General features: G+C 39.3%; 2 protein-coding genes across 4 annotated transcripts in view; one reads left to right on the top strand and one right to left on the bottom strand.

The window, feature by feature from the left end:
• Positions 1-10,724, top strand: part of edaradd (EDAR-associated death domain) — a 29,113-nt gene extending 18,389 nt beyond the window's left edge. The window contains exons 3-7 of the mRNA XM_044137104.1: positions 2,242-2,300; positions 2,676-2,718; positions 3,927-4,000; positions 7,402-7,450; positions 9,002-10,724. Coding sequence (XP_043993039.1) covers positions 2,242-2,300; positions 2,676-2,718; positions 3,927-4,000; positions 7,402-7,450; positions 9,002-9,390 — 614 coding nt within the window. The 3' untranslated portion in view covers positions 9,391-10,724. The remainder of the gene's footprint in view (positions 1-2,241; positions 2,301-2,675; positions 2,719-3,926; positions 4,001-7,401; positions 7,451-9,001) is intronic.
• A 2,070-nt stretch (positions 10,725-12,794) lies between these two features.
• On the bottom strand, positions 12,795-22,115 carry si:ch211-125o16.4 (neuroblast differentiation-associated protein AHNAK). Of its 3 annotated transcripts, none has more exons than XM_044137101.1 (7): positions 22,056-22,115; positions 19,971-20,062; positions 18,464-18,543; positions 18,250-18,370; positions 17,969-18,144; positions 16,327-17,758; positions 12,795-16,119 (listed from the first exon to the last, which is right to left on the bottom strand). In XM_044137101.1, the coding sequence occupies exons 3-7, from the start codon at positions 18,464-18,466 to the stop codon at positions 13,091-13,093; spliced, it is 4,761 nt and encodes a 1,586-aa protein (XP_043993036.1). In that variant the 5' UTR covers positions 18,467-18,543; positions 19,971-20,062; positions 22,056-22,115; the 3' UTR covers positions 12,795-13,090. The 3 variants fall into 3 exon arrangements, with proteins under 3 accessions (XP_043993036.1, XP_043993035.1, XP_043993034.1); XM_044137100.1 differs by adding an exon at positions 20,150-20,198 and having other exon boundaries at positions 12,795-17,758; positions 22,056-22,106; XM_044137099.1 differs by having other exon boundaries at positions 12,795-17,758.
• Positions 22,116-22,129: the final 14 nt, after the last annotated feature.

Genomic DNA, 22,129 nt, shown 5'->3' with positions numbered 1-22,129 from the left:
TTGTGTATTTCTTAGTTTTTGGAAAAAAATCAGTCATCATTCCAGCATTCAAAACAGGAAGGCAGGACTCAGTGGAACTATTGCTCTTTATCAATTTCATCAGGCTTATCTAAAAGGATGGGAAAATGTAGTAGCACAACTGATAGTATTTAGGACCCAGACAGCTCCTCCACCTGCAGCGGTTTTGGTTCAGACCAGGTTGTTTTACTGAAAACTCTCTCCCTGGATCAGCGTCTGATGGGTGCTGGATTCATCGGCCTTAAGAAGGCATTTGAATTGGTTACCCATAGCTTGCTTTTATCTCTAATCTGATTTTATCTTTTCAACTGAGACAATAGGCTGGTTTACATCTTGTATGTAGTTAGAGGCCTAGTGCCTTGAAATAAACCAAGCCATATCTGCAGTTTCCAAGTTACAAAAGGGCAACCCGTAAGCCTCTAACCTTGGCCGGTTTCTGTTAAGTCTCTTCATAAATAACATACGTTTGCATTGTTAGGTGCCAGCTGTCAACTCTATGCGGATGATGCATTTTTTTATGCACCTGATGAGTCTCCTGACAAAGCTGCAGAGGTTTTATCCAACTATATGTCTGACGCCCATCCAAAATCAGATGGTTCAAAAGCAGCCTCTATGTGCTTTATAATGAGAAAACTTGATTTAAAGGGATATATGACATTCATTTTATTAGATCTTCCACTTAAATTTTATAAACATATGAAGACGATCTCCCACACAAAAATAACACTCATATTATTTGTTTCAAACTAATCAGAAACTACATCAGGCAGCAGTGCAATGCATGCATTCTATGATTTTCTCTCAAATCACATTGCATGACAGCATGGACAAGGCCTCTCCTACTGTTACCAAATACATCAATACATCTGATTTTACTACCATCGGATTTTAAGACCAAAACTGACATTCAGATATTTATTTTCAGGTTTAGGAATTGGCTAAAGACGAACCAGAACTGTACTCATTTATTGGAGTCGTTATGAGTAAGTAGTCTGACAACATGGTTTAATATCTCTTTAAATGAAAAGTTAAGATTAACAGTAAAAAATAATAATAATAAACTGATCAGTATTTTATTGGTTTCACCATTAATCTTCACCTGTTTAAGGGCTGTGAATTAGCCATGGCTGTAAACACTGTGATGGAGGTATTAGATAGTTTTGATCTGCTTATTATATCTGCGCCTGTGAAATAAACAATAAAATAAAAATAAATTGTGTAATTTTGCTTCAGACATGTCCATGTCATGAACATGGACATGTCATGAACATGGACATGTTCGTGGACAATTCCAGTATAGTCAAAACAGGAATTGCATGGATATGTAGCGGTCTATATTATATCACTGTAGCTGATCGACTGGTGTTCAGCTTGTTGTTTTTTTTCCTCTGTCTGTAGCTGGACAGCTGAAGGTAGGAAACATTTGATAAGTTAATCCTAATTGAAGGTTTCTGTTCAAATGAGCCTTTTCTTGCTCAATGAGTGTAACTCAAGAAAGGCCAAGGCTGGTCTTTGTTTTGGAGCTCTTTGGATACAATGGCTCACAGTGACGTAGAGTGATGAAGGCCCACATTGCCCCTTCCAGGTATTTTCTGCTGATGAAAAGGTTCCTTTGTGCTTCTCTCCCAATACCTGCCCAAATGTCGCTGGTAAAATTCTTCTCAAGGACCATGGTTACCTGCTGTTTTTTTGTCGTAATTTTTGTGCTGAAGAGTATTTTTATTTTTATTTTTTTAAATCCAGGGAATTTTTACATTTGTCTTTGAAAATCCACCCTCACAGGTTGTATGCATGTACAGTGTCAGTGTTTTTGCAACATGGAACAAAACGGTATGTCATTCAAATCGGTGCTTTTCGATCATCTGGAATGGAAATGAGACACCTCTGGGTATTTGAAAATTCCCCAGGGTTTTTTTGGGTTTTTTTTTTTTTTTGCTTTGGATCTCATTTATTTCTGCAGACGTCCAAGGCAACTTGGTGGATTAAGCAAATGAGGTTTGCTGACGTGTGTACAGTAACTCCCACTGTTCATCTTACCAATAATTGTTGTTTAGTTCTGCTGCCTTCAGAACTACATTAAGCACACATCATGTTTGGTCCTCCACTGCAGGAAGTGGTTTTCCTGTGTTTTGAACAAGCGATGCTTTGACATTTTGTAGAAAGTTATTGAAATGACTGGAGACTAAATGAAAATGCTTATTTTCTTTTTCTCTGTTGTTCCAGACAGAGCCATTTCTGAACCTGTTGAGGACACCGACACCACCAGCTTTGTGGCAGAGTTTGTAAGGAGTATTTAAATTTGTTCTTTCTTTTTTTTTTTTTTCCTTATCTCTCCCTGCATCAGTAAACCATACCACTGTTGCAACTTGCTCCCTGTCCAGTTTGTTTTGTGATGATTATGCATTGTTCTCGATTAGAAAGCTTTGCAAAGTCTTGCAGTAATCTGCTAAGAAACGTACCAGAACTGAACACGCTGTGCTGCGACGGCCAATGCCAGAGGGCTCATCGCAGAGCAAGTTGTGGCAGGCTGCTCTGAGTCTCTGCGTACCAGAGAGTCGTTTTGTTCAGCCTTGGCGGAGGCAGAGCTTCTCTTCCTTAATTAGTCTCAGCTTTGTTCACATGTAATGTGCTCGTGTTTGTCCTTGTCTCTCCTGCAGTCCTTGGAGGCCAATTATCCTGTCCAAGTCACAGATCCTCACGGTAATAAATGCTCTTACAAATTTGGAGTGTTATGCTAAGCATGTGTGGACAGTTTTAGTCAGGAATATAATGTGCTGCACCAAAAGCCCTAAAGAGTCATTCAATGAATTAAAATATTACTGACAATTTATTTATTCCAAGAACTTTATCACCAAGTGAAACACATTAAGTGGATTAATTACACTTGGATGGAAATGTTTATTTTTGTTCATCATAATGATTTTCCACTCACAGGTGATGAAGACATCACATTTAAAATTGGGATATTACATCAGTTCAATTTTTTTTTAAATCCATTTTTAAAAACAGACGTGTGGACTTAAGGAGGCATGTGTTTAATGCCTGCTTAAAGGTTATTTTAAAAGGTCCTTTTAATCCGACAAAAGAGTCTCAAATGAATACACAAAAATTTCCCGCTCGTGTGTTCATGCGTGTAATGAAAATGTATCTTTTTGCAAAATCGTATTAGCCCATTCCCCCAACCAGTCCCATAGCCTCAAACGTGTCATACACAACAACAATAACAACAATAACAACAGCAGCTGGTCACATGTCACATGGTGATGCTGGAGCTCCTACAGAACCACATTAAGGATTCTCTCATTTCTGAAAGCGTTCAGTGTGGACACGAGTGTTTCTGAATACGACAACCCATCTTAAAAAAATAAAAATCATTCCCAGGTGGGTGGAGCCTCAATGCAGACAGGATTTGCAAGAAATGAACCATTTTTTTGACCTTGAAACTATTATTGCAAAGTCAAAAACCAGCAGTGATACCCACAGAAGCTCTTTAGTAAGATGCTGACTGTTCTTGAGGAGCTCACAGAACCCCACTTGAGCTAAAGCTTATGTGCTGGATCTATCAGGGTAAATAAAGCTCAGACATTAGAAGAATGAGCTTTAACATTTAATGCTAGATGGTTTGATATTTGTGGTTAAAAAATGTCTTTCTTTTCAGTTAGAATTCTCTTAAGCCTAAATTTTTGTCTCCCAATCAGTCAATCAAAACATGTATGTGAGATGCTATTTAAAACCCACGATGTGCTGGAACAGAAATTACAAACAGAAAAAGAGATTCTGAATGGAGCCTTGAAGTAAGAACATTCTCTTTTGTTAGACAGTTTTAGGAATGACCACTGTTAACATGTCTCTCTGCCAATACAAGGAAAACATCTAATCCTGTGTGATCTGTAATATTTGCCTGGCAGATGCTGTGACACTACATCTTAGCTCCATGGCCTCTGGGTACCTGCACCCTTCCTCTCAAGACAAGATCAGACAGGTCAGTTGGACCGCGGCGTTCTTTTTTCTAAGCTGTATTTGCCTTAATCTGCTAGGACAGCATCGTGTTACCATTTGAAATATTATCTTTAGGTTACGGTCAATCGCACCGGGGTTTAGCACACAAAAAGAGCACATTGTAAAAACCTCAGTTATTCAAAAGGCGTAAGGACAGATACAGGAAAAGAAGAACTAACCGATTGTCCTACGGAAACAAAACATGCAAAACCACTGTTGTACTAGAAAAGAGGCTGTCATGAAAGGAATTTCAGCAGTTACATAAACAGCCAGTTGAGTGCGGTTTTAAGTTTGAGTGGGTGTAAGAAAAACCTTTGCTTTGGCCGTGAGATTAAAAAGTGCAGCGGTGTCTTGTTCATGTTGAGTGTTCTCAATGCTACTCGGCTAGCTGGCCTAGCAAAACTAAAAACCTATGTAAAGCACCAGGCAGTGTCAGTATGACCACTTAACCACAAGGAAACGCAATCAGCCAGCAAAATGATCAAATGATCTTAGTCGGAACACTTTGGATTCCAAACCCATGTTCAGAGGTCAGAAGGTCATTCTTATCCCAAAATCACTAACAGTGAAGATGAAGGTGTGAAAATCATGGTGCTGGGATATTTTTTAATATATATATATATATATATATATATATATTATTTTTTTTCAGCTAAAATAATGAAATATTGTGAAAAAAATTAAAACAAAATTTTTTGTCTCATTTCAGAAAATTTAACTCGTATATTATATAGACTCATTACACATGGAGTAAAAATATTTTTGTAATGTTGAGTGTAATGGCTTATGCATAACAAAAACCCAAAATACACAGTCTGAGATTTTGAATATTACACAAGATCAATTAAAAAAAAATATATATATATATTTTAAAAAAAATGTCAATCTTCTGAAAAGTAGGTTCATTTCAATACTCTGAGGGGTTAAAGGTCGGGGGAGCTTGCTTTGCCAATCAAGTTCAGCAGCACCATGGTCACTGCAGCAGCTGCTGGTACTATTCGCAGTTTGGGTCGGAACCAAGTCCTGCTGGAAGATCAAGTTTGTCTGCAGAGGGAAGCATGAAGTTCTCTAAAATGTGCTGGACAACCTGCTGAGTCGACTCGACTTCATAAAAGTGGACCAGAACCAGCAGATGACAAGGCACCTCAAAGTGTGCAGCGTGTAGAAACGTCACTCTGGACCTCGCGTAGAACCCAAACGTTGGCCTTACTGTTCTCTGCTGGACAACACACAGGACGGATGAGAAGAACAGAACCATCGTCACCTTCAGAAGAATTGTGATGACCATGTTGAGGCTGGAAATGTTACTAAGAGCCAGTAGTTAATGCTGCTTGAACTGAACCATTTTTACCATCAGAAACTAACATGCTTCATTCAAACTTGCGTGATTTTATTAACCGAATTATTTGATGCCTTATTGTTTGTAGTGCATGTTTAAAGACCAAACGACAGTTCACAACCTCTAGCACAAAACCAAAACACATATAGCACTACCCATGTAGCGTTAGACTATATCTGAATTAGGATTTAAATCAGGAGTGTCTAACTCATTTTCGTTTTGGATCAAGTCATGGTCACGAATGCTCTTAAAGGGCCAGCTATGCCAGAACGTATTGCTAAAAGCCGTTCACAAATTGTTAAAATATCAATAAGATCTTAAAATTAAATGATGTGGAACATCGTTTCAATTCCTTGAGGATTTCATGATTGTTTTACAAAGTGTTTATGGCACTAATTTGGAAATATTTGCGCTTATTTATGTCGACAAATGCAACTTTTTATTACTCGCTGATTGATCATGGACTATAATCTGACATTATTTAAGGCTGAGGCAGCTGTTCAGCTGTTAAGAAAGTTTTTGACAAGTTTCGAGAAAAATCTCCAATAAACTCCTAATTATGTATAACGCAAAAAAGTGCAGAGATTTGTTGATTTTGCCCCACGAGCCTTGAGTTTGACACATGTGGCTTAAATGAAATCTGTTCAATCTTTCTCATATAAATCTAATGAGTGTATTTTGCTGTTGTCGTGGTATTCTTATTTTCTTCATAATGAGAACATCTGACTGTGGCTCCCTGATGTGTTTGAACTAACACACGATGGGAGCTTCTTTTTTTTTCATGTTGAACCGTCAATATTTAGACAAATTAGGATTGGTGGTGGAAAGTTTTTCTCCCCCCGTATAGAACGTACCTACCACACCTTCCTCTTTAGGTCTGAGAACGATGCGCGGCGTTTAATTCCTCTTTAATCTGTGCTGTGAGCAAACAGGTTGTGGTTTTGGTTCGCAGTGCAGCTGCAAGCTCCTCTAATAACAGAGCAGCAGCTCTGAGGATAGAAAGACAGCTTCCATCAGTCTGTGGTTTGCAACTTTCTCAAAGGGAGCTTTGATGGTAAGACACTTTTAGAAAAAGAAGAAGAAGAAGAAGTCATCAGCTGAAAGTGGGGAAGAAAATCTGACCATTCGCAAATGTGTATTGATGAAATATCGTCCCTGCAGGACATGGAAGCAGATCCTTGATGTACAAAAAAAATGCACTGCTGGGTTTCTGTTTCAACATGTTTCACAGTAGGAGCATCCAGGTAGCGTCTGATCCAAAGCACAGCAACATGAAACATGATAGATTTATAGCTCCGAATATTGTCACTTAGACGTAACCACACTTAATTTATCTTAAGACTGGGCATTTCTGATTTCAGATTTTTCATCACGAGGTATTATTAATAACACTTTTAAATAACTATGTTTATGTGCACCTAAATAATGCCAAAGGCTTTCCGCTGTTAGTCCTCCTGTCAGGTGGCACAATCTAAAAAGAACAATGTCGAGGTGCAGAGGAAGAAACGTCGTTCAGGAAACTTTCAAAGTGGAGGAGGCATTGTGGTGTCACACATCATCTACATCAGATCAAATCTTGTCAACACTGTTTCACTCAAATCATGTATTACATTAAAATTCATCATATGTACAGTTCATATTAAATGTATACAGGTTGTATTATTTTTGTTGCTTTTTCAAATCAATCATCAACAAAATGTGTCTTCTTTTTTTTTTTTAAAATGCAAAAATAAGTGATTGCATTAGATGAAATGGGTTAATGTAGAATTGGATGAAACGGCTGGTAATATCTGTTGAACACTAGTACAGGATTTCTCTTAATGGATTCAAAGAGATAATTATCACCCTGTAATTATCTTGTGTAGATTATGTTATTATCCAACTACCTCTTTTTCAAGGAGGAGTGAATTCAGTTTGGGTTTTGTTTTTTTTGTTTTTTTTAATTATAATTATTTTAGCCTTTGTTCTTGCCAAGTGTGTAAGATTCCTGTATAGGTAGAAATGACTATATGAATAAATGTAACCTGTATGTTCTGTGCTTGTAGCCAGTTGAAGATGTGGAGGACTGCACTTGCCCAACATCCACTTCACCAGGTACAGCTTTTTGTTTTGTTTTTTTTAACTCAGTTCAGTTCAGTTTTGTTTGTTTTTTCGCACTAATTCACGTGTCGTCTTAAGCCAACATTACAACAAATATCAATTCAAATCAGTCATACACCCTTTAATATTGACCCTAGTTATTACACCATACAGTCAAGTTTGGTTTAGTATCCATACCGAATAAAAAGGTTATCAGCAATTTTTAGGGTTGGAAAAGTAAAGTGAAGTCAAAAGTTAACGACAACAGGAGCTCCGTTAGAGGCTTCATGTAGAGGAGAAACACAGATAAACTGTGTGGGTTTTGAAGTGAAGATGGAGAATGAAAGAGTTAGTAAAGGGAAGTTAGTAAGACCTCAACCAGTGACTGTAAGACAGAGACGAGGTTAACGCTGAAAGAAAGGATCAACTGATTCATCTATAGCAGGAGAGAGTCAAGTTGGATCCTAATGACTAAAGGATCTGCTTCCCATTCTACTTTTAGATCCTCTTGGAATCACCAGTGAACCTGCAGTCTGAAAGCAAAGTGCTCTGTTTGACACATAAAACAATATGTGCCATGTATAATTATTGCAGAACCATTTAAAGCATGAAAACTGCAATTTTTGTCTGGAGTGTTTATTTCAAAATGCTACATGGAATGCCAGCTTCCATAATCTGGATGGTAATCTCCTGTGTATGTTGTCGGCTCATTCTAAAATCTCTCCAATGAGCACACAGGAAAACCAATGGAAACCCTCCATTATCAGCTATTATTCATTTGTATTTTGTATGATTTAATGACATATTTAATCAATTGGCCATAATAAATAAATTAGGTCATCTATTAAACCAGTCGATAAATATCTTAAAAGAAAGAAAACTGTCTTTTACATGTTTATTAAAACTCTCACTATCTCCTCAAAGTGGAACATGAGGAGGGAAAATCGAGCGCCTCTTTTCCCCCTACTGCACACCTCGGTCAGAAACAACCAATCAGAGCCAGGAGTAGAGTCTTAGCGGTGTCAATCATGCTCATGCACACGCTGCTCACAGCCTCCCCCTCCTTCACCACACCAGAGCCTGCTGTGAAAACTCAGGCTAGTTAACATGGTCACCGATGACGGTGGATAAAGTTTTCCTGTAACAAGAAGTTTCTACTCTGCCATTAGAGTCGCAACAGCTGCAGCAAACTGGCGGTGTTGAGTGGCGCGCACACTTTCTGAAAGGTTACATTGCTTTAATGCAATTCAGAGAAAAACACTTCAAGCTTAAGATCAACATCTGCTTTTGTGGAGGTTTCCCCATAATTAGTCATCATTTATTTGCAGCTGCTGCTCCTTACAATAATTCCTACAGAAACTGGCTGGTTGAATGAATTTAAAACTACAGTTTTCTGAAGTTGTACTTACATGATCCAAAGATCTAAGGAGGACCATGAGATTTTTTTTTTCTCTCTTATGACTCTTATGGCAGTGATGATGAATAAAATGATTACTATATTAGAGACAGGCTGGGTTCCACACAGCCTCTGAGGTAAGCTCCTCTTTTTGTCCCTTTTGTGCTCAGACTGTCCCAAACAACTGCAGATTCTCGCCAGCCCTTGTGAAAAATGCTGCTGCCCGGCGCCCCCGCCCAAGATCAGCGACCTCATGAACGACAAAGACCTGCTGGACTTGCTGCGGCTGAAGCTGGACCCAAACCACTGCACCATCAAAAACTGGAAGAACTTTGCGAGCCGCTGGGGAATGAGCTACGACGAACTCACCCTGCTGGAGCATCGGACCCAGGGCTCCTTGTCTCACAGCCCCACCCAGGAGTTCCTGCTGCGCTACAACCAGAAGACGGTCACCGAGCTCACCGAACTGTGCCGCATCTATCAGCGCATTGACGTGCTGCGGCTGCTCCAAAGCTGGATAGAAAAGGACTGGCCGTCACGTTGGCAGAAGACTCACTAATAAGTTGAAGAATGTATATTTATCTGTTTATTTTCTTCTCCCAGGGTGTACATGTTTTGGAGTTCTTTTATATTGTTTTGCATCCAAGCTACAAGTGTTTTTTTTTTTTGTTTGTTTGGTTTTTTTTTTTAGGCAAATTCTTAGAAAACGAACCTTTGAAAAGAAAACAGATGAGGAACAGAAAAAGGAAGAAGAGTGTCGATCTTCCAGTCACTAACACTGTCTATAGTAAATGCATGATTCTGAAACGTCGAACACAGACGTATAGGTAACAGAGTGACTCCTGTCCTTCAGCTCTCCGCCTGTGGTGTCGGTGCTTTGGGGAGCTGTCTGACGGTTCACACCTCTTCCAATAGAAAGTCAGAACGAACACACGACGCAGCTCATCTAAAGTGCTGCTGTGTAGCTGAAGAGAAATGAAGACAACAATGAATGATGAGATTTGTATCACAACACTTGCTTTGACCATAACGCAGCCAATTCCATGAAATTCAAAAATACTGTTTGTGTCCCAAAGGGAAGCTAAATGTTGCCGTAACTTATATCATCCAAGTATCTTCCAAGAGCTGCAGCGGGTGGCGATGCTGTAGGCAGAAAGGACTGCTGCTGGCCATCAGTGAAACAAGAGCTGGAGAAGTACAAAACGGTCCTTTTCACAGATTTAACACCGGTGTTTGGTTGTTGTAGTGGTTCGCATTGTCACCTCTCAGCAACATATTCTATAATGAAAACCTCAGCTGTGCGGCCCATTGTCTCTGCATGCTTTGTGAATGGATGGATTTTCTCCAGGCTTCCTCTCAGACCCCTAAAATAATACTTTTTACAGGAATGGTTGATGTTGAATTCCTGTTAGGACTGAGTGTGAACTGCTGGCTGTTTGACATACTGGTTCCCAGACCAGGAGATACCGGATACTTTCCCGTTGCTTGCTTTGATTAAAAACCTCTCCTCCTCCTCATGTTGTAAAACTAAATTTAATAGGGTATAACTGCAGTTACAGTTATACCCTATTACAGTTCCATACTTATTCGAATTTTAAAATCACAGTTCAGTACTTCTCAGTAGCTTCAATCAAGACAAATGTCTGAAATTAATTCGATTTTATTGTTCCAAACATTAAAAAAGTGAAAAGTTAAGAACTGACTGGAGATTTGGTTGGCTTTTGTTCAGTGAATGAAGTACACGCAAGCATAGCCAATGCTATATTGTTGTATATTCTGTGTTTTCACACAGAATATACAACAATATAGTCACTTGAAAACGGTCAGTGTTCATGTTTAATATGTTTTAAATGACATTGTGCCCATATTTGAGAATAAAACTGGTTTAAATCACTTTGGAGTCGTTTCGCTATTTCAGCAACCTAATGTCCGAACTGTACTTGAATGCAGCGTCAGGAACCTCATGTTTAAACGTTTCATATGCAATGTTTCATGCACAAGTTGCCTTGTACAAAAATGAACGCTGCATGAAAGTATATGTAAATAAACTTTTGACCTGCTGGACAAATGTGCGACAGCTGCTCAAACCTTTTTTTTGGACAATAACCCTGTCTGACTCCATTGTTTTTTAATTCAAGTAGTATTGAACCCAAAGCTTTTCCTGATTTTAATCTTTTATTGTTTAAACCTAATTGATGAACTGAACCACATTTAGCCTAATATAACACCTAAAAAAGATGTTAAAACATAAATTGGATGAAAACAGCAAATTTTCTCAGTTTTTGTCACATGTGGATCTAAATACATCTACATGTAAATGCGTCTAAACATAGACGTGTTTACAAATGTAAAATGTAAATGTGCACCGATGTACATGAAATGCAAATAATCTCACTGAAAAACAAAACGAGATCAGGTCAGTACTCCACACAAGTCAGTTATGATTATTCTTAAGGTGGACAGATCAAAATAGCCTATTAATAACTATACAAAGATGCACATAATTGTGGAATAGCGGCGGCATCACCAGTGGAAGGATGTAGCGGGAGCCTGCGCTCCCTCTGACCTGCTGCCATGTGACAATGACTGGCTTATTAGCCACTTCAGATTTCCCAAGGTAATCATCCTTGAACTCTGTGACTCCCAGCATTACAGAGCTCTCTATTTCATGCAAATTGGGATGTACAAAGGAAAGATGTGCAGCCACATGCCTTCTCACAGTTCTATACAGCAGAATTATTTGGTGTGTTGCTCTTTTCAATATTCTCTTTTTCAATATACCCCCAACTTTTTGTGTTAAAGCTGCATGCTCCTTTATGCATGAGTCCCTAGCTGTTTTCTCTCCAGTATCTGTCATGTTTGACTTCAGCTTGTCCTTGTTTCACGTGAGCAATTCAGCTAAATGCAAATCTAACTGATATGAAGTTCTGGGATCTCATTTGTAAATGTGGTGTAAGCACAAAACTGAAACAGGAGTACGCCACTTTCCACGCCAAGATTGTGATCTATAAAAAACAAATTGATGGTGGGAGAATATGCTGATGTGCTGACTCATTACTGTAAACATTTACATATAGAGGTGACACTTGTGTGAAGCGCTGCACAGCAGATGCAGTGGCACTGCTCTGCTGGAAGACCTGGCAAATAGAAGAATTAGGACACATTTTTAAAAATCTCTAATATTTCCTGTCTTAATTAGTGTCCCTTGTCAATGAGATGTAGACAGTGGCGCAAAAGGTGCTGCAGCGTATGCAACGCATAGGGGCGCTGCACTAGAGGGGGTGTAAAAAACGACGTGGGGAAGTCTTTCCTAGTCAGCATTTTATGTACTTAACAGCTGTTTGTGTATGAAATGATCAATAACAGAGGAACAGCCCTGATTAGCGCCCCTGCCCCCTGCCAGCCGCTCTCCCCTCCCATACAGGTAGCTTGGGCAGCGTCCACGCGCCGAGGCGCGTTTTTTTCCTTTAAATTTGCAGTAATGCCTCGACAACAGGGAGCTAAAGATGGGGCGCAGAAAAAACTCCGGGGCACAAAACAGAAAACGGAAGACGTGAAAGATAAAGATATTGGAGAGACAAGAAAAGCTTTTCAAAGTGGTTGAAAGACAGAAGATAAGTAATGTCAGTGTATCAACAAGAGAGTTGTAAATATTCAGGTTACCTTAAGCTAGCCTAAAATGGCAGGTGGTTGTAACTTTGGCAAATAAAGTTGGTACTTTGTAATTAAGTCTGACTTTGAATCTGCTATGTCCCCTTTGAAAAAGAGAATGTAGAAGTCAACAAGGTTTTTAATCTCATTAAATGATTCTAAATTTATATTTCAATGAAATTCACATCAACATACAAATTTTTGACAGCTGAGATTTCTAGAAACAGAATTACACTGCAAGTACTCTGTCTTTCCATTGTAGCTCTTTGAAGGCAAAGCATTTGGTTCTAAAACAAAGGAATCATACTTGAGGATGTTTCAGTGATTTATTAAGCAACAACAATTACATTCACAAATTGATCTTAAAATGTTAAATGGTAAAGCAGTACTCAAAGTGTTGTGCACTTTGATAACATGCACTATACTAGGAAAAATGTATTCAAACGAAAAAGTTTAGAAAAAAGCTTGCATAAATAACAGGTATATCAACATAGCTCATTAAACAAAATCTAGATTCTATTACTGTAGTACAAACAGATTTGAATTGATTTAAGTACAAGTATATACACACACACAGCACTTCAGCTTTGAGTCCTAGTTTTTAAGAGTCAGACAGTATCTGGATCATCAGAGCCAAGACAAAGCATATTGGCAAGACCCTGGGATAGTCTCTGATTTTCATCTGCTGAACCCTCTACAGACCCAGGCTTTTCTATTTTTAAAGTACCTAGAGAGGAATCTTCTGCTTCTGCAGAGGCACTGACATCTAAACTAGGAGCAGCAAGTCTCAGATTAGCATCTTCCATTTCTGAGACACTGGAGGGTTTTTCCTTTGACAACTTCAGTATCTGCATAATATCAATCTTGCCCGCTGCTGTTGCTGTATTACTTACTGGTAGTTTTATTCCTTTTCTTACAACAAAGTCCTGTTCTTCATCGTCACATTTTGATAAGCCAAATGCATTAAAAACATCACCAAAGCCATCAAAGGTTGATTTGGGTAGTGAATGTAATCTAAAGATAGGAACATCAGTTTCAATATTTGAAGCATCATCATCATCATTGTTATCATCACCATCACTTCCACTGGCATTGACCTCTTCAGTTTTCAGCTTAGGTCCTAAAAAGCTGAACTTTGGCAGTTTGAAATGTGGGAATCTGGACTTCTCAACATTGGCAGCTACATCTGGAGCGTTAATGTCAACTTTGGGTCCTTCCACCTTTGGTCCATTCAGTTCCACTGCAGGAACAGAAATGCTGGCATCAGCTGTAGGATTGTTCAAGTTAACTTTGGGTGCCTCAATTCCTGCATTTGGACTTGAAAGATCAAGTGCTGGCACCTTGAAATGAGGCATTTTGAAGTCTCCAAGAACTGGATCTAATTCTAGATCTGGTGTTTTTATCTGTCCATCAGGTGCTTTAAGGGCTAATTTTGGTTGGTTGGTATCCAAATTTGGAGATTTTATTGTGACATCGGGTGCTTCCAGTTCAGTGTTTGGCAACTTGGCATTGAGATCTAACTTTTGGCTTTGCAGTTGTGTTTTGGGTGCCTTTAGATGCAGGTCTGGTGTGTGTATTTCACCTTCAATCTTGGGAGCTGAGAGATCAAGATCAGGACCAGAGAGATCAAGATCAGGACCAGAGAGATCAAGATCAGGACCGTTTACCTTTGGCTTTTTAAAGGTGGGAAATTTGATCTTTCCAGATGGAGGATTAATGTCCATCTTTGGTTTCTTAATGTCAACATCAGCTTTAGGTAAATTCAGATCAACATCTGGTGAGTTAATTTTACCATCGATCTTGGGAGCTGAGAGATCAAAATCAGGACTAGAGAAATCAACATCTAAATCAACATCAGGACCGTTTACCTTCGGTTGAGAGAGTGACCCCTTTGGCTTCTTAAAGGTGGGAAATCTGATCTTTCCAGATGGAGGATTAATGTCCATCTTTGGTTTCTTAATGTCAACATCAGCTTTAGGTAAATTCAGATCAACATCTGGTGAGTTAATTTTACCATCGATCTTGGGAGCTGAGAGATCAAAATCAGGACTAGAGAGATCAACATCTAAATCAACATCAGGACCGTTTACCTTCGGTTGAGAGAGTGACCCCTTTGGCTTCTTAAAAGTGGGAAATTTGATCTTTCCAGATGGAGGATTAATGTCCATCTTTGGTTTCTTAATGTCAACATCAGCTTTAGGTAAATTCAGATCAACATCTGGTGAGTTAATTTTACCATCGATCTTGGGAGCTGAGAGATCAAAATCAGGACTAGAGAGATCAACATCTAAATCAACATCAGGACCGTTTACTTTTGGTTGAGAGAGTGACCCCTTTGGCTTCTTAAAGGTGGGAAATTTGATCTTTCCAGATGGAGGATTAATGTCCATCTTTGGTTTCTTAATGTCAACATCAGCTTTAGGTAAATTCAGATCAACATCTGGTGAGTTAATTTTACCATCGATCTTGGGAGCTGAGAGATCAAAATCAGGACTAGAGAGATCAACATCTAAATCAACATCAGGACCGTTTACTTTTGGTTGAGAGAGTGACCCCTTTGGCTTCTTAAAGGTGGGAAATTTGATCTTTCCAGATGGAGGATTAATGTCCAATTTTGGTTTCTTAATGTCAACATCAGCTTTAGGTAAATTCAGATCGACATCTGGTGAGTTAATTTTACCATCGATCTTGGGAGCTGAGAGATCAAAATCAGGACTAGAGAGATCAACATCTAAATCAACATCAGGACCTTTTACCTTCGGTTGAGAGAGTGACCCCTTTGGCTTCTTAAAGGTGGGAAATTTGATCTTTCCAGATGGAGGATTAATGTCCATCTTTGGTTTCTTAATGTCAACATCAGCTTTAGGTAAATTCAGATCAACATCTGGTGAGTTAATTTTACCATCGATCTTGGGAGCTGAGAGATCAAAATCAGGACTAGAGAGATCAACATCTAAGTCAGCATCAGGACCGTTTACCTTCGGTCGAGAGAGTGACCCCTTTGGCTTCTTAAAGGTGGGAAATTTGATCTTTCCAGATGGAGGATTAATGTCCATCTCTGGTTTCCCAATGTCAACATCAGCTTTCGGTAAATTCAGATCAACGTCTGGTGAGTTAATTTTACCATCGATCTTTGGAGTTGACAGATTAACATCTGGTGTATTCCAACCTGCGTCCACTTCGGCTTTTGGGCCATGAACTTTAGGTTTTTTCCATTTCAGATGAGGCCAGTTGATTTTTCCTGAGTGAGCATCAACATCTGGAGCTGTGAGGTCAGCTTTGGGGAGATTCAGTTCAGCTTTGGGAACATTAATATCACCCTCAATTTTTGGAGATGCAAGATTTGCATCTGGTGTGTTTAGATCTCCATCTACTGCCAAGCCTGGAACTTTAGGTTTCTTCCATTTCTGATGAGGCCAGTTGATTTTACCAGCTGTAGATTCTACATCAAGGTCTGGGCCTTTAATATCCGCATTTGGCAAGTTTATATCAACATCTGGAGGATCAAACTCCCCCTTCACCTTTGGAAGAGAAAGGTTAGCATCTGCAGGATCAATACTTGCATCTATATCCAAACTATCCTTTGAGCCATGAAATCTTGGTTTCTTCCATTTCTGATGAGGCCAGTTGATTTTACCAGCTGTAGATTCTACATCAAGGTCTGGGCCTTTAATATCCGCATTTGGCAAGTTTATATCAACATCTGGAGGATCAAACTCCCCCTTCACCTTTGGAAGAGAAAGGTTAGCATCTGCAGGATCAATACTTGCATCTATATCCAAACTATCCTTTGAGCCATGAAATCTTGGTTTCTTCCATTTCTGATGAGGCCAGTTGATTTTACCAGCTGTAGATTCTATGTCAAGTTCTGGGGTTTGCACATCAAGGTCTGGGCCTTTAATATCTGCCTTTGGTAGGTTTATATCAACATCTGGGGGATCAAACTCCCCCTTCACCTTTGGAAGAGAAAGGTTAGCATCTGCAGGATCAATACTTGCATCTATATCCAAACTATCCTTTGAGCCATGAAATCTTGGTTTCTTCCACTTTAGGTGGGGCCAGTTGATTTTACCAGATGGGGAATCAACATCTACCTCAGGGCCTTTAATGTGTGCTTTGGGAAAGTCAATGTCAACATCTAAGTCCCCATCAACTTTTGCCATGGGCACATTGGCATCAGGTACTGAGATTTCAGCATCTAGGTCAGTATCTGGTCCTCTAACTTTGGGACTTTTCCATTTTAAATGTGGCCATTTGATTTTGCCTGAAGGTCCCTCAATATCAGCATTGGGGGCTTCAAATTTTAGATCAGGCTCATTCAAATTTACATTTGGCTCATTGAATTCCAAATTTGGCTTATTAAAATGTGACTTTGGAGTCGATAAATTGAGATTTGGTGCGTCTACCTTTCCACTCACAGATGGAAGATCTAAGTCACCAGAGACATCCATTTCTGTTTCTGGTGGTTCAATTTTTGGCAATTGGAAGTTTGGCATTTTGAACTTTGGGGACTGGTTTTTACCTGATTTCAAATTTGGTTTACCAACTTTCAAGGATGCATTTGGTATCTTGACTTTTGGAGCAGACACACCAACATCAGGCGTTTCAAGCAAGCCGTCTATATCTGCTTTTATATCTGATCCTGTTAGTCCTATAGACGGCATTGTGACTGCAGCACCAGCATCGGCCGAAGGTTTATTAAGGCTGACTTTGGGGAGGTCTCCATTGAAAGTGGGGCCAGTTATTTTACCACCAACTCCATGTTCAGCATTTAGCCCTCCACTAACACTTGACTTTGGAGTTGATAAGTTGAGATTTGGTGCGTCTACCTTTCCACTTACAGATGGAAGATCCAAGTCACCAGAAACATCCATTCCTGTTTTTGATGGTTCAATTTTTGGGAGTTTGAAGTTTGGCAATGTTAACTTTGGGGACTGGTATTCACCTGATTTCAAATCTGGTTTATCAACTTTCAAGGATGCATTTGGTATCTTAACTTGCGGAGCCGACACACTGACATCAGGCGTTTTAAGCAAGCCGTCTATATCTGCTTTTATATCTGATCCTGTTAGTCCTATAGACGGCATTGTGACTGCAGCACCAGCATCGGCCGAAGGTTTATTAAGGCTGACTTTGGGGAGGTCTCCGTTGAGAGTGGGGCCAGTTATTTTACCACCCACTCCATGTTCAGCATTTAGCCCTCCACTAAGGCCATTGAAGGAAACTGCTGGCAGGTCAGCTGATGAATCCAGTGAAAGATCTGACTTTAATAGCCCCTATAAAATGGCAATATAAAAACATAGGTTAAGATATGACTTGCCGAAAGAAAAAAAAGTAAATCTCAACTTTGCTTTACTATTAGTCACACATTGGATCCACACACTACAGTATTACCTGTACTAAAGAATTATTTTAATTTCAGTTTTATTTTTGTTAATAGAACTGAATCAGTCTGGTCACTTTTGCTCCTAAACAATAGTACTTACCTCTGTGGAGTTTTTGAGACCCAGTCCAAACGAGTCAAGCCCAACACCAGCACTCAGGTCCTTTTTGGTCAGAACCTTCATATTGTGTTCATATGGCTTTAGGGTCTCCAGGATGTTCCGCACATCACTTTCGTTGAGGTTGCTTAGATTTATTGTGGCTCCGACAATATCCTCCTCTGGAACAATGAGTAAAGAAACTGATTAGAGATACAAGTTTAAGTTTGTAAAGCACACACACTGTGCAGAATGTTAATCTTTTAGTTTGCAGGTCTGAAGCTTACCTGCTTTTAGGTCACTTTTGGCAGCAATAGTGTTATCTGCATTCCCTTTAATAGAGAGTCCTTCCCCAGAGTCACCCAGAGCCAGGCTTCCTGAAATACTTGCACTCTTGCTTTCCCCGCTCTGTAAACGGTAAAGAAAATAAATAAATAAATAAAAAGAGTGAGGCGTGTTTATAGCCACATCTTTATCATTATTATACATTTCTTTACTTACCATTTTTTCTATTTATGCCCTCATGTCACAGAATGAATGACAAAATGTCAATCAAAATGTAGAATCAAAGAAATCTCACCCTAAAAGAGAACATAGAAAAACCTTTGTTGGATAAATTGACATAGAAGCACAACAACAAGAGTTGAATTCAAATCTATTTTACCTCTAAATCTGAGGATGCCACTAAGATTATGAAACAGAGTTTCTAATCTGGTTTTATATTCCAAAATTGCTGGGCTTCTGTGTGAAGCACTGCTGAGTGTGACCTGCAGTAGCCATGTATTGGTTTAATAATTTAATTAGAGCTACAACGTCCTTCACGTTAAATGGAAATCATGAAAAGCTTGAACCTGCCAGCAGTGACTGATTAAGTTTGATGCAAAAAGTCCAAATTGTACCTTTACAATGAAAAAGAGTTGACAGAGATTCTGAAGGCAACGGATCCAAAAGCAAAGTAAAAATCCAGCAAGTTCCAGATATTTCAGGTAGCTACATCTTAAGTAAATTTTTTATGGGGTTTTTTTTTGAGAAGCTATAAAATTTGCCTGACAGAGAAACACCCACGTTTAGACTGTCTCACACTTCAGGAATCCAAACTCTCTGCCTGGTTGGGTGAAGGGAATGTGTCCATCCAAACCTGTCGGTTCAGATGCATTCTGGCTGACACACACAAGCCCTGCCAACCGCGCCTCAGTGTTTTCACACGTAAACACCGATTCTGTGCAAAGGTGCATTAAACAACAACAGTCCAGGCTTCAAGTGTAGCCATGGTAGATTGCAAAAGAAATTTCAAACATGAAAAAATAAATAAAAATCAAGACTGATTTATAGTGCTGAAACATTAAAAAAAACAACAACAACTTTGCTTTGACTAACATTAACCTCAGATAAACAGAGTGGAATATAAAAACCATGAAGAAATTAACTAAAGCTAAAACTGTAGCTGGTCACCACAGCTTTAGAGATTTTTGTTTTCTCCTCAGCTGTGTTGGCATCATCCACTTCTAATGAAATGTCCAAATAGAAGGACGTCTTTTACATCAACTCCGACTTAAAGAAAACCACTGGGTGTGAGTCTGATCTGCAGAGTCATACCCTGACAGCAAAACAAGTCAAAGCGTAATCCAAGATGCAAAGCAGCACACAAGCGGATTTTAGCCAGAAACTGGTACATGAAAACAACAACAATGAAAATCTTAAATGAGTGTATGGACCACATCCGTGTTTTGAGCTACAAGTGGAGACAGTGCAACATCTTTCTAATTCCTCCAAATCACCAAACCCCTGGTGTAAAATGAGTGAGGCCGCATAGCTGCATAATTTAACCCAAATGAAAAAAAAAAAAAAGATGTTTTTAGTATAGATGCATTTACCATAAACTCCATCCATTTAAACCAAACTACAGGCCAGTTTTATACATAATTGTACACCTTTAGAAAATAGAAATCTTGTCATCATGATTTAATCACCATCTCTTAAGTAAAGGCAACATACTTTAGGGACTCACCTAGTCGCGCTGCCAGAGATGTCCACTCTTCAGGGTATCACTGCTGCTTTGTTGGGATGAGCGGAACTGGCCTGTTAAATGCCTGGAATGACCTGGGAGAACGAGTCGGACAGCATCAGGACCGCCCCGTTCTCGCGCCCTCTTTCATTTGCAAAAAGCACAGTTTCCTACACACACACCTTTTAGGCTGGTCTCTTAAGCAGCCGAAACCTAAGCTAGGAAGCGCGCCTAAGAGAGAGAAACAGACCACTCCTTTTTAAGGGAGAACAAGGTTTACAGATGGGAACAAATCCACTGTCTTAAAGCAAGCAGTGCAGGGTTTCTTCTGTTTCTTTTTTCCCCCACTAATTTTATTGGACTATCCTTCCCGTTTAGAATTTGTATCTCACGGTTTAAAAATTATACTAAAATACTGTCTCTTCCCTACAGAGCTAAAAGCTGTTTTGAGTGTATTTTCAGTGTCATTAATTTCAGACGACCACATTACAACACTTGAATGGCAAAGCTTATACGCCTATTCCTCCTATTGAACTTATCAACATTAATCACAACAGTAAAGGAGACATTGTTTGATGGCTTCAAGCATGCAGCCTGGAATCTATGACATACTTGTCATAGAGATGTCATTTATAAAAGTAAGCATTTGGTTACCGATTTGAAAAATGTTACATGTTTCAATTATAAATGTAGAAAAAAAATTTGCATATTTCATGACTGATGTGAGGATGAGTTAGGACATTTGGATCATTTTAAACTACACTGGGTGATGCTGAAATATCAGGGCTGAAGGGAGAATATTCTGATGTGGGTTAGGATTTCATGAAAAAGAAAATTAAAATCTTAAAATGTTTTTGGGTTTTTTTTCCCCCGTCTTGGACCACATACAGTTCATAATCTTGGAAGCCTACCGTTTCTCCGTCTCTGCAACCGTGTGAAGCAGACATGTACAACATCAGCTCTACATGCATCGCTTTCCCCAGGTTCGGATGTGAGCCGACTCAGTTCTGAGAACATTTACTGTACAATTCTCTGGAGTGTAAAATCCCAGTTTTTGATCAGACTCTCCACCTGATCATTTGGATTTTAGAATTTGCTAAAGGCTGTAATGAAGTGATCCTCAGTGCAGTCCAGTGGAATATAACATGCTGGCAATAAATCTGAGCTCATGCAGTGAAGCTGCAAGAGAAAACCCATCATGTACAAGTTGGACATTTTATTTAGCCATGTTTGTTTTAGGAGTTGATCGAGGAAGCCGTCCAAAATTCTTGGCAATTTCAATATCAGAACCAAATGAGTCACTACCCAGTCCATCCAGCAGAAAAGTACAATGCGATGACTGTTGGCAGGAGAAACCAACCAGGGTGTTGTCTGTTCAAGATAATAGCTAAAGGATGAGCAATTGTAGCTAGAATTCCTCATGGGGAGAGGTGGACCGAGTGAGCCAGAGCCTTTTAATCTGCTGCCAATGAGAAGAGTGGAAATAAAAGCACGCAATAGTTTTGGCTTTAGGTTCATCATTCTGATACCGGCACAACAAGCATCGTAGAACAATAACTCGTGTTACGGAAGAAGCCCTTAAAAATGATCTGTGGTTTTGAATCCACTTCAAAAGTAACCATAATGACACAACAACTTGAAGATGCTCAGCTGACCCCCTTCTTTAAAGATTAAAAGTTATGTCTGCGAATATGAGAAATTTAAAGTTTTTAAGATAATATATTCTCTCTTTTTTGTTTGTTTTTTTTTTTTATTCATTCTGCTTTGATCCCCGTTGACGTAATTACATTTGAGAGATGGTGATGCTTTTCTCTAAGCAAAGCACAGGCAGGAGCCTGTTAACACAGAACGTCTTTACAAGACATGGAAAGCAAATTGCTCGGAAGAAGAAGCTGCACTGTGATGAGATGCTACCTAGGTCTGCCCTGACATATTCCCTGAAAATCCAAAGCTAATGCATTTGTTGATCCAAATCCAGGCCTGTTTGGAGTTTGAGTAGTGATGTGGTGGGGGGAGGGGATAGCAGAGAGGTAAGATTTGGGAGTGAGGTTTTTCTTTTTTCTTTAACAATGACAAGAACATACTTACAAAACCTGCAGATGACCTCAGCAAGGTGCAAACCTGGGAGACAGGAGGATGTGCCAAAGACTGAAATGTCAAAA

Source organism: Gambusia affinis, linkage group LG13 (assembly GCF_019740435.1).
Source record: "Gambusia affinis linkage group LG13, SWU_Gaff_1.0, whole genome shotgun sequence".
NCBI lineage: Eukaryota > Metazoa > Chordata > Actinopteri > Cyprinodontiformes > Poeciliidae > Gambusia > Gambusia affinis.
Note: the sequence above shows the minus strand (reverse complement) of the source record. Positions and strands in the feature narration are given on the sequence as shown.

Bases quoted from the DNA above. Each gene is read 5' to 3' on its own strand.
- si:ch211-125o16.4 (XM_044137099.1), bottom strand. The intron at 18,145-18,249 runs GTAAGCTTCAGA...TCATTGTTCCAG, and splicing joins CAAAAGTGACCTAAAAGCAG to AGGAGGATATTGTCGGAGCC. The intron at 17,759-17,968 runs GTAAGTACTATT...GCCATTTTATAG, and splicing joins GTCTCAAAAACTCCACAGAG to GGGCTATTAAAGTCAGATCT.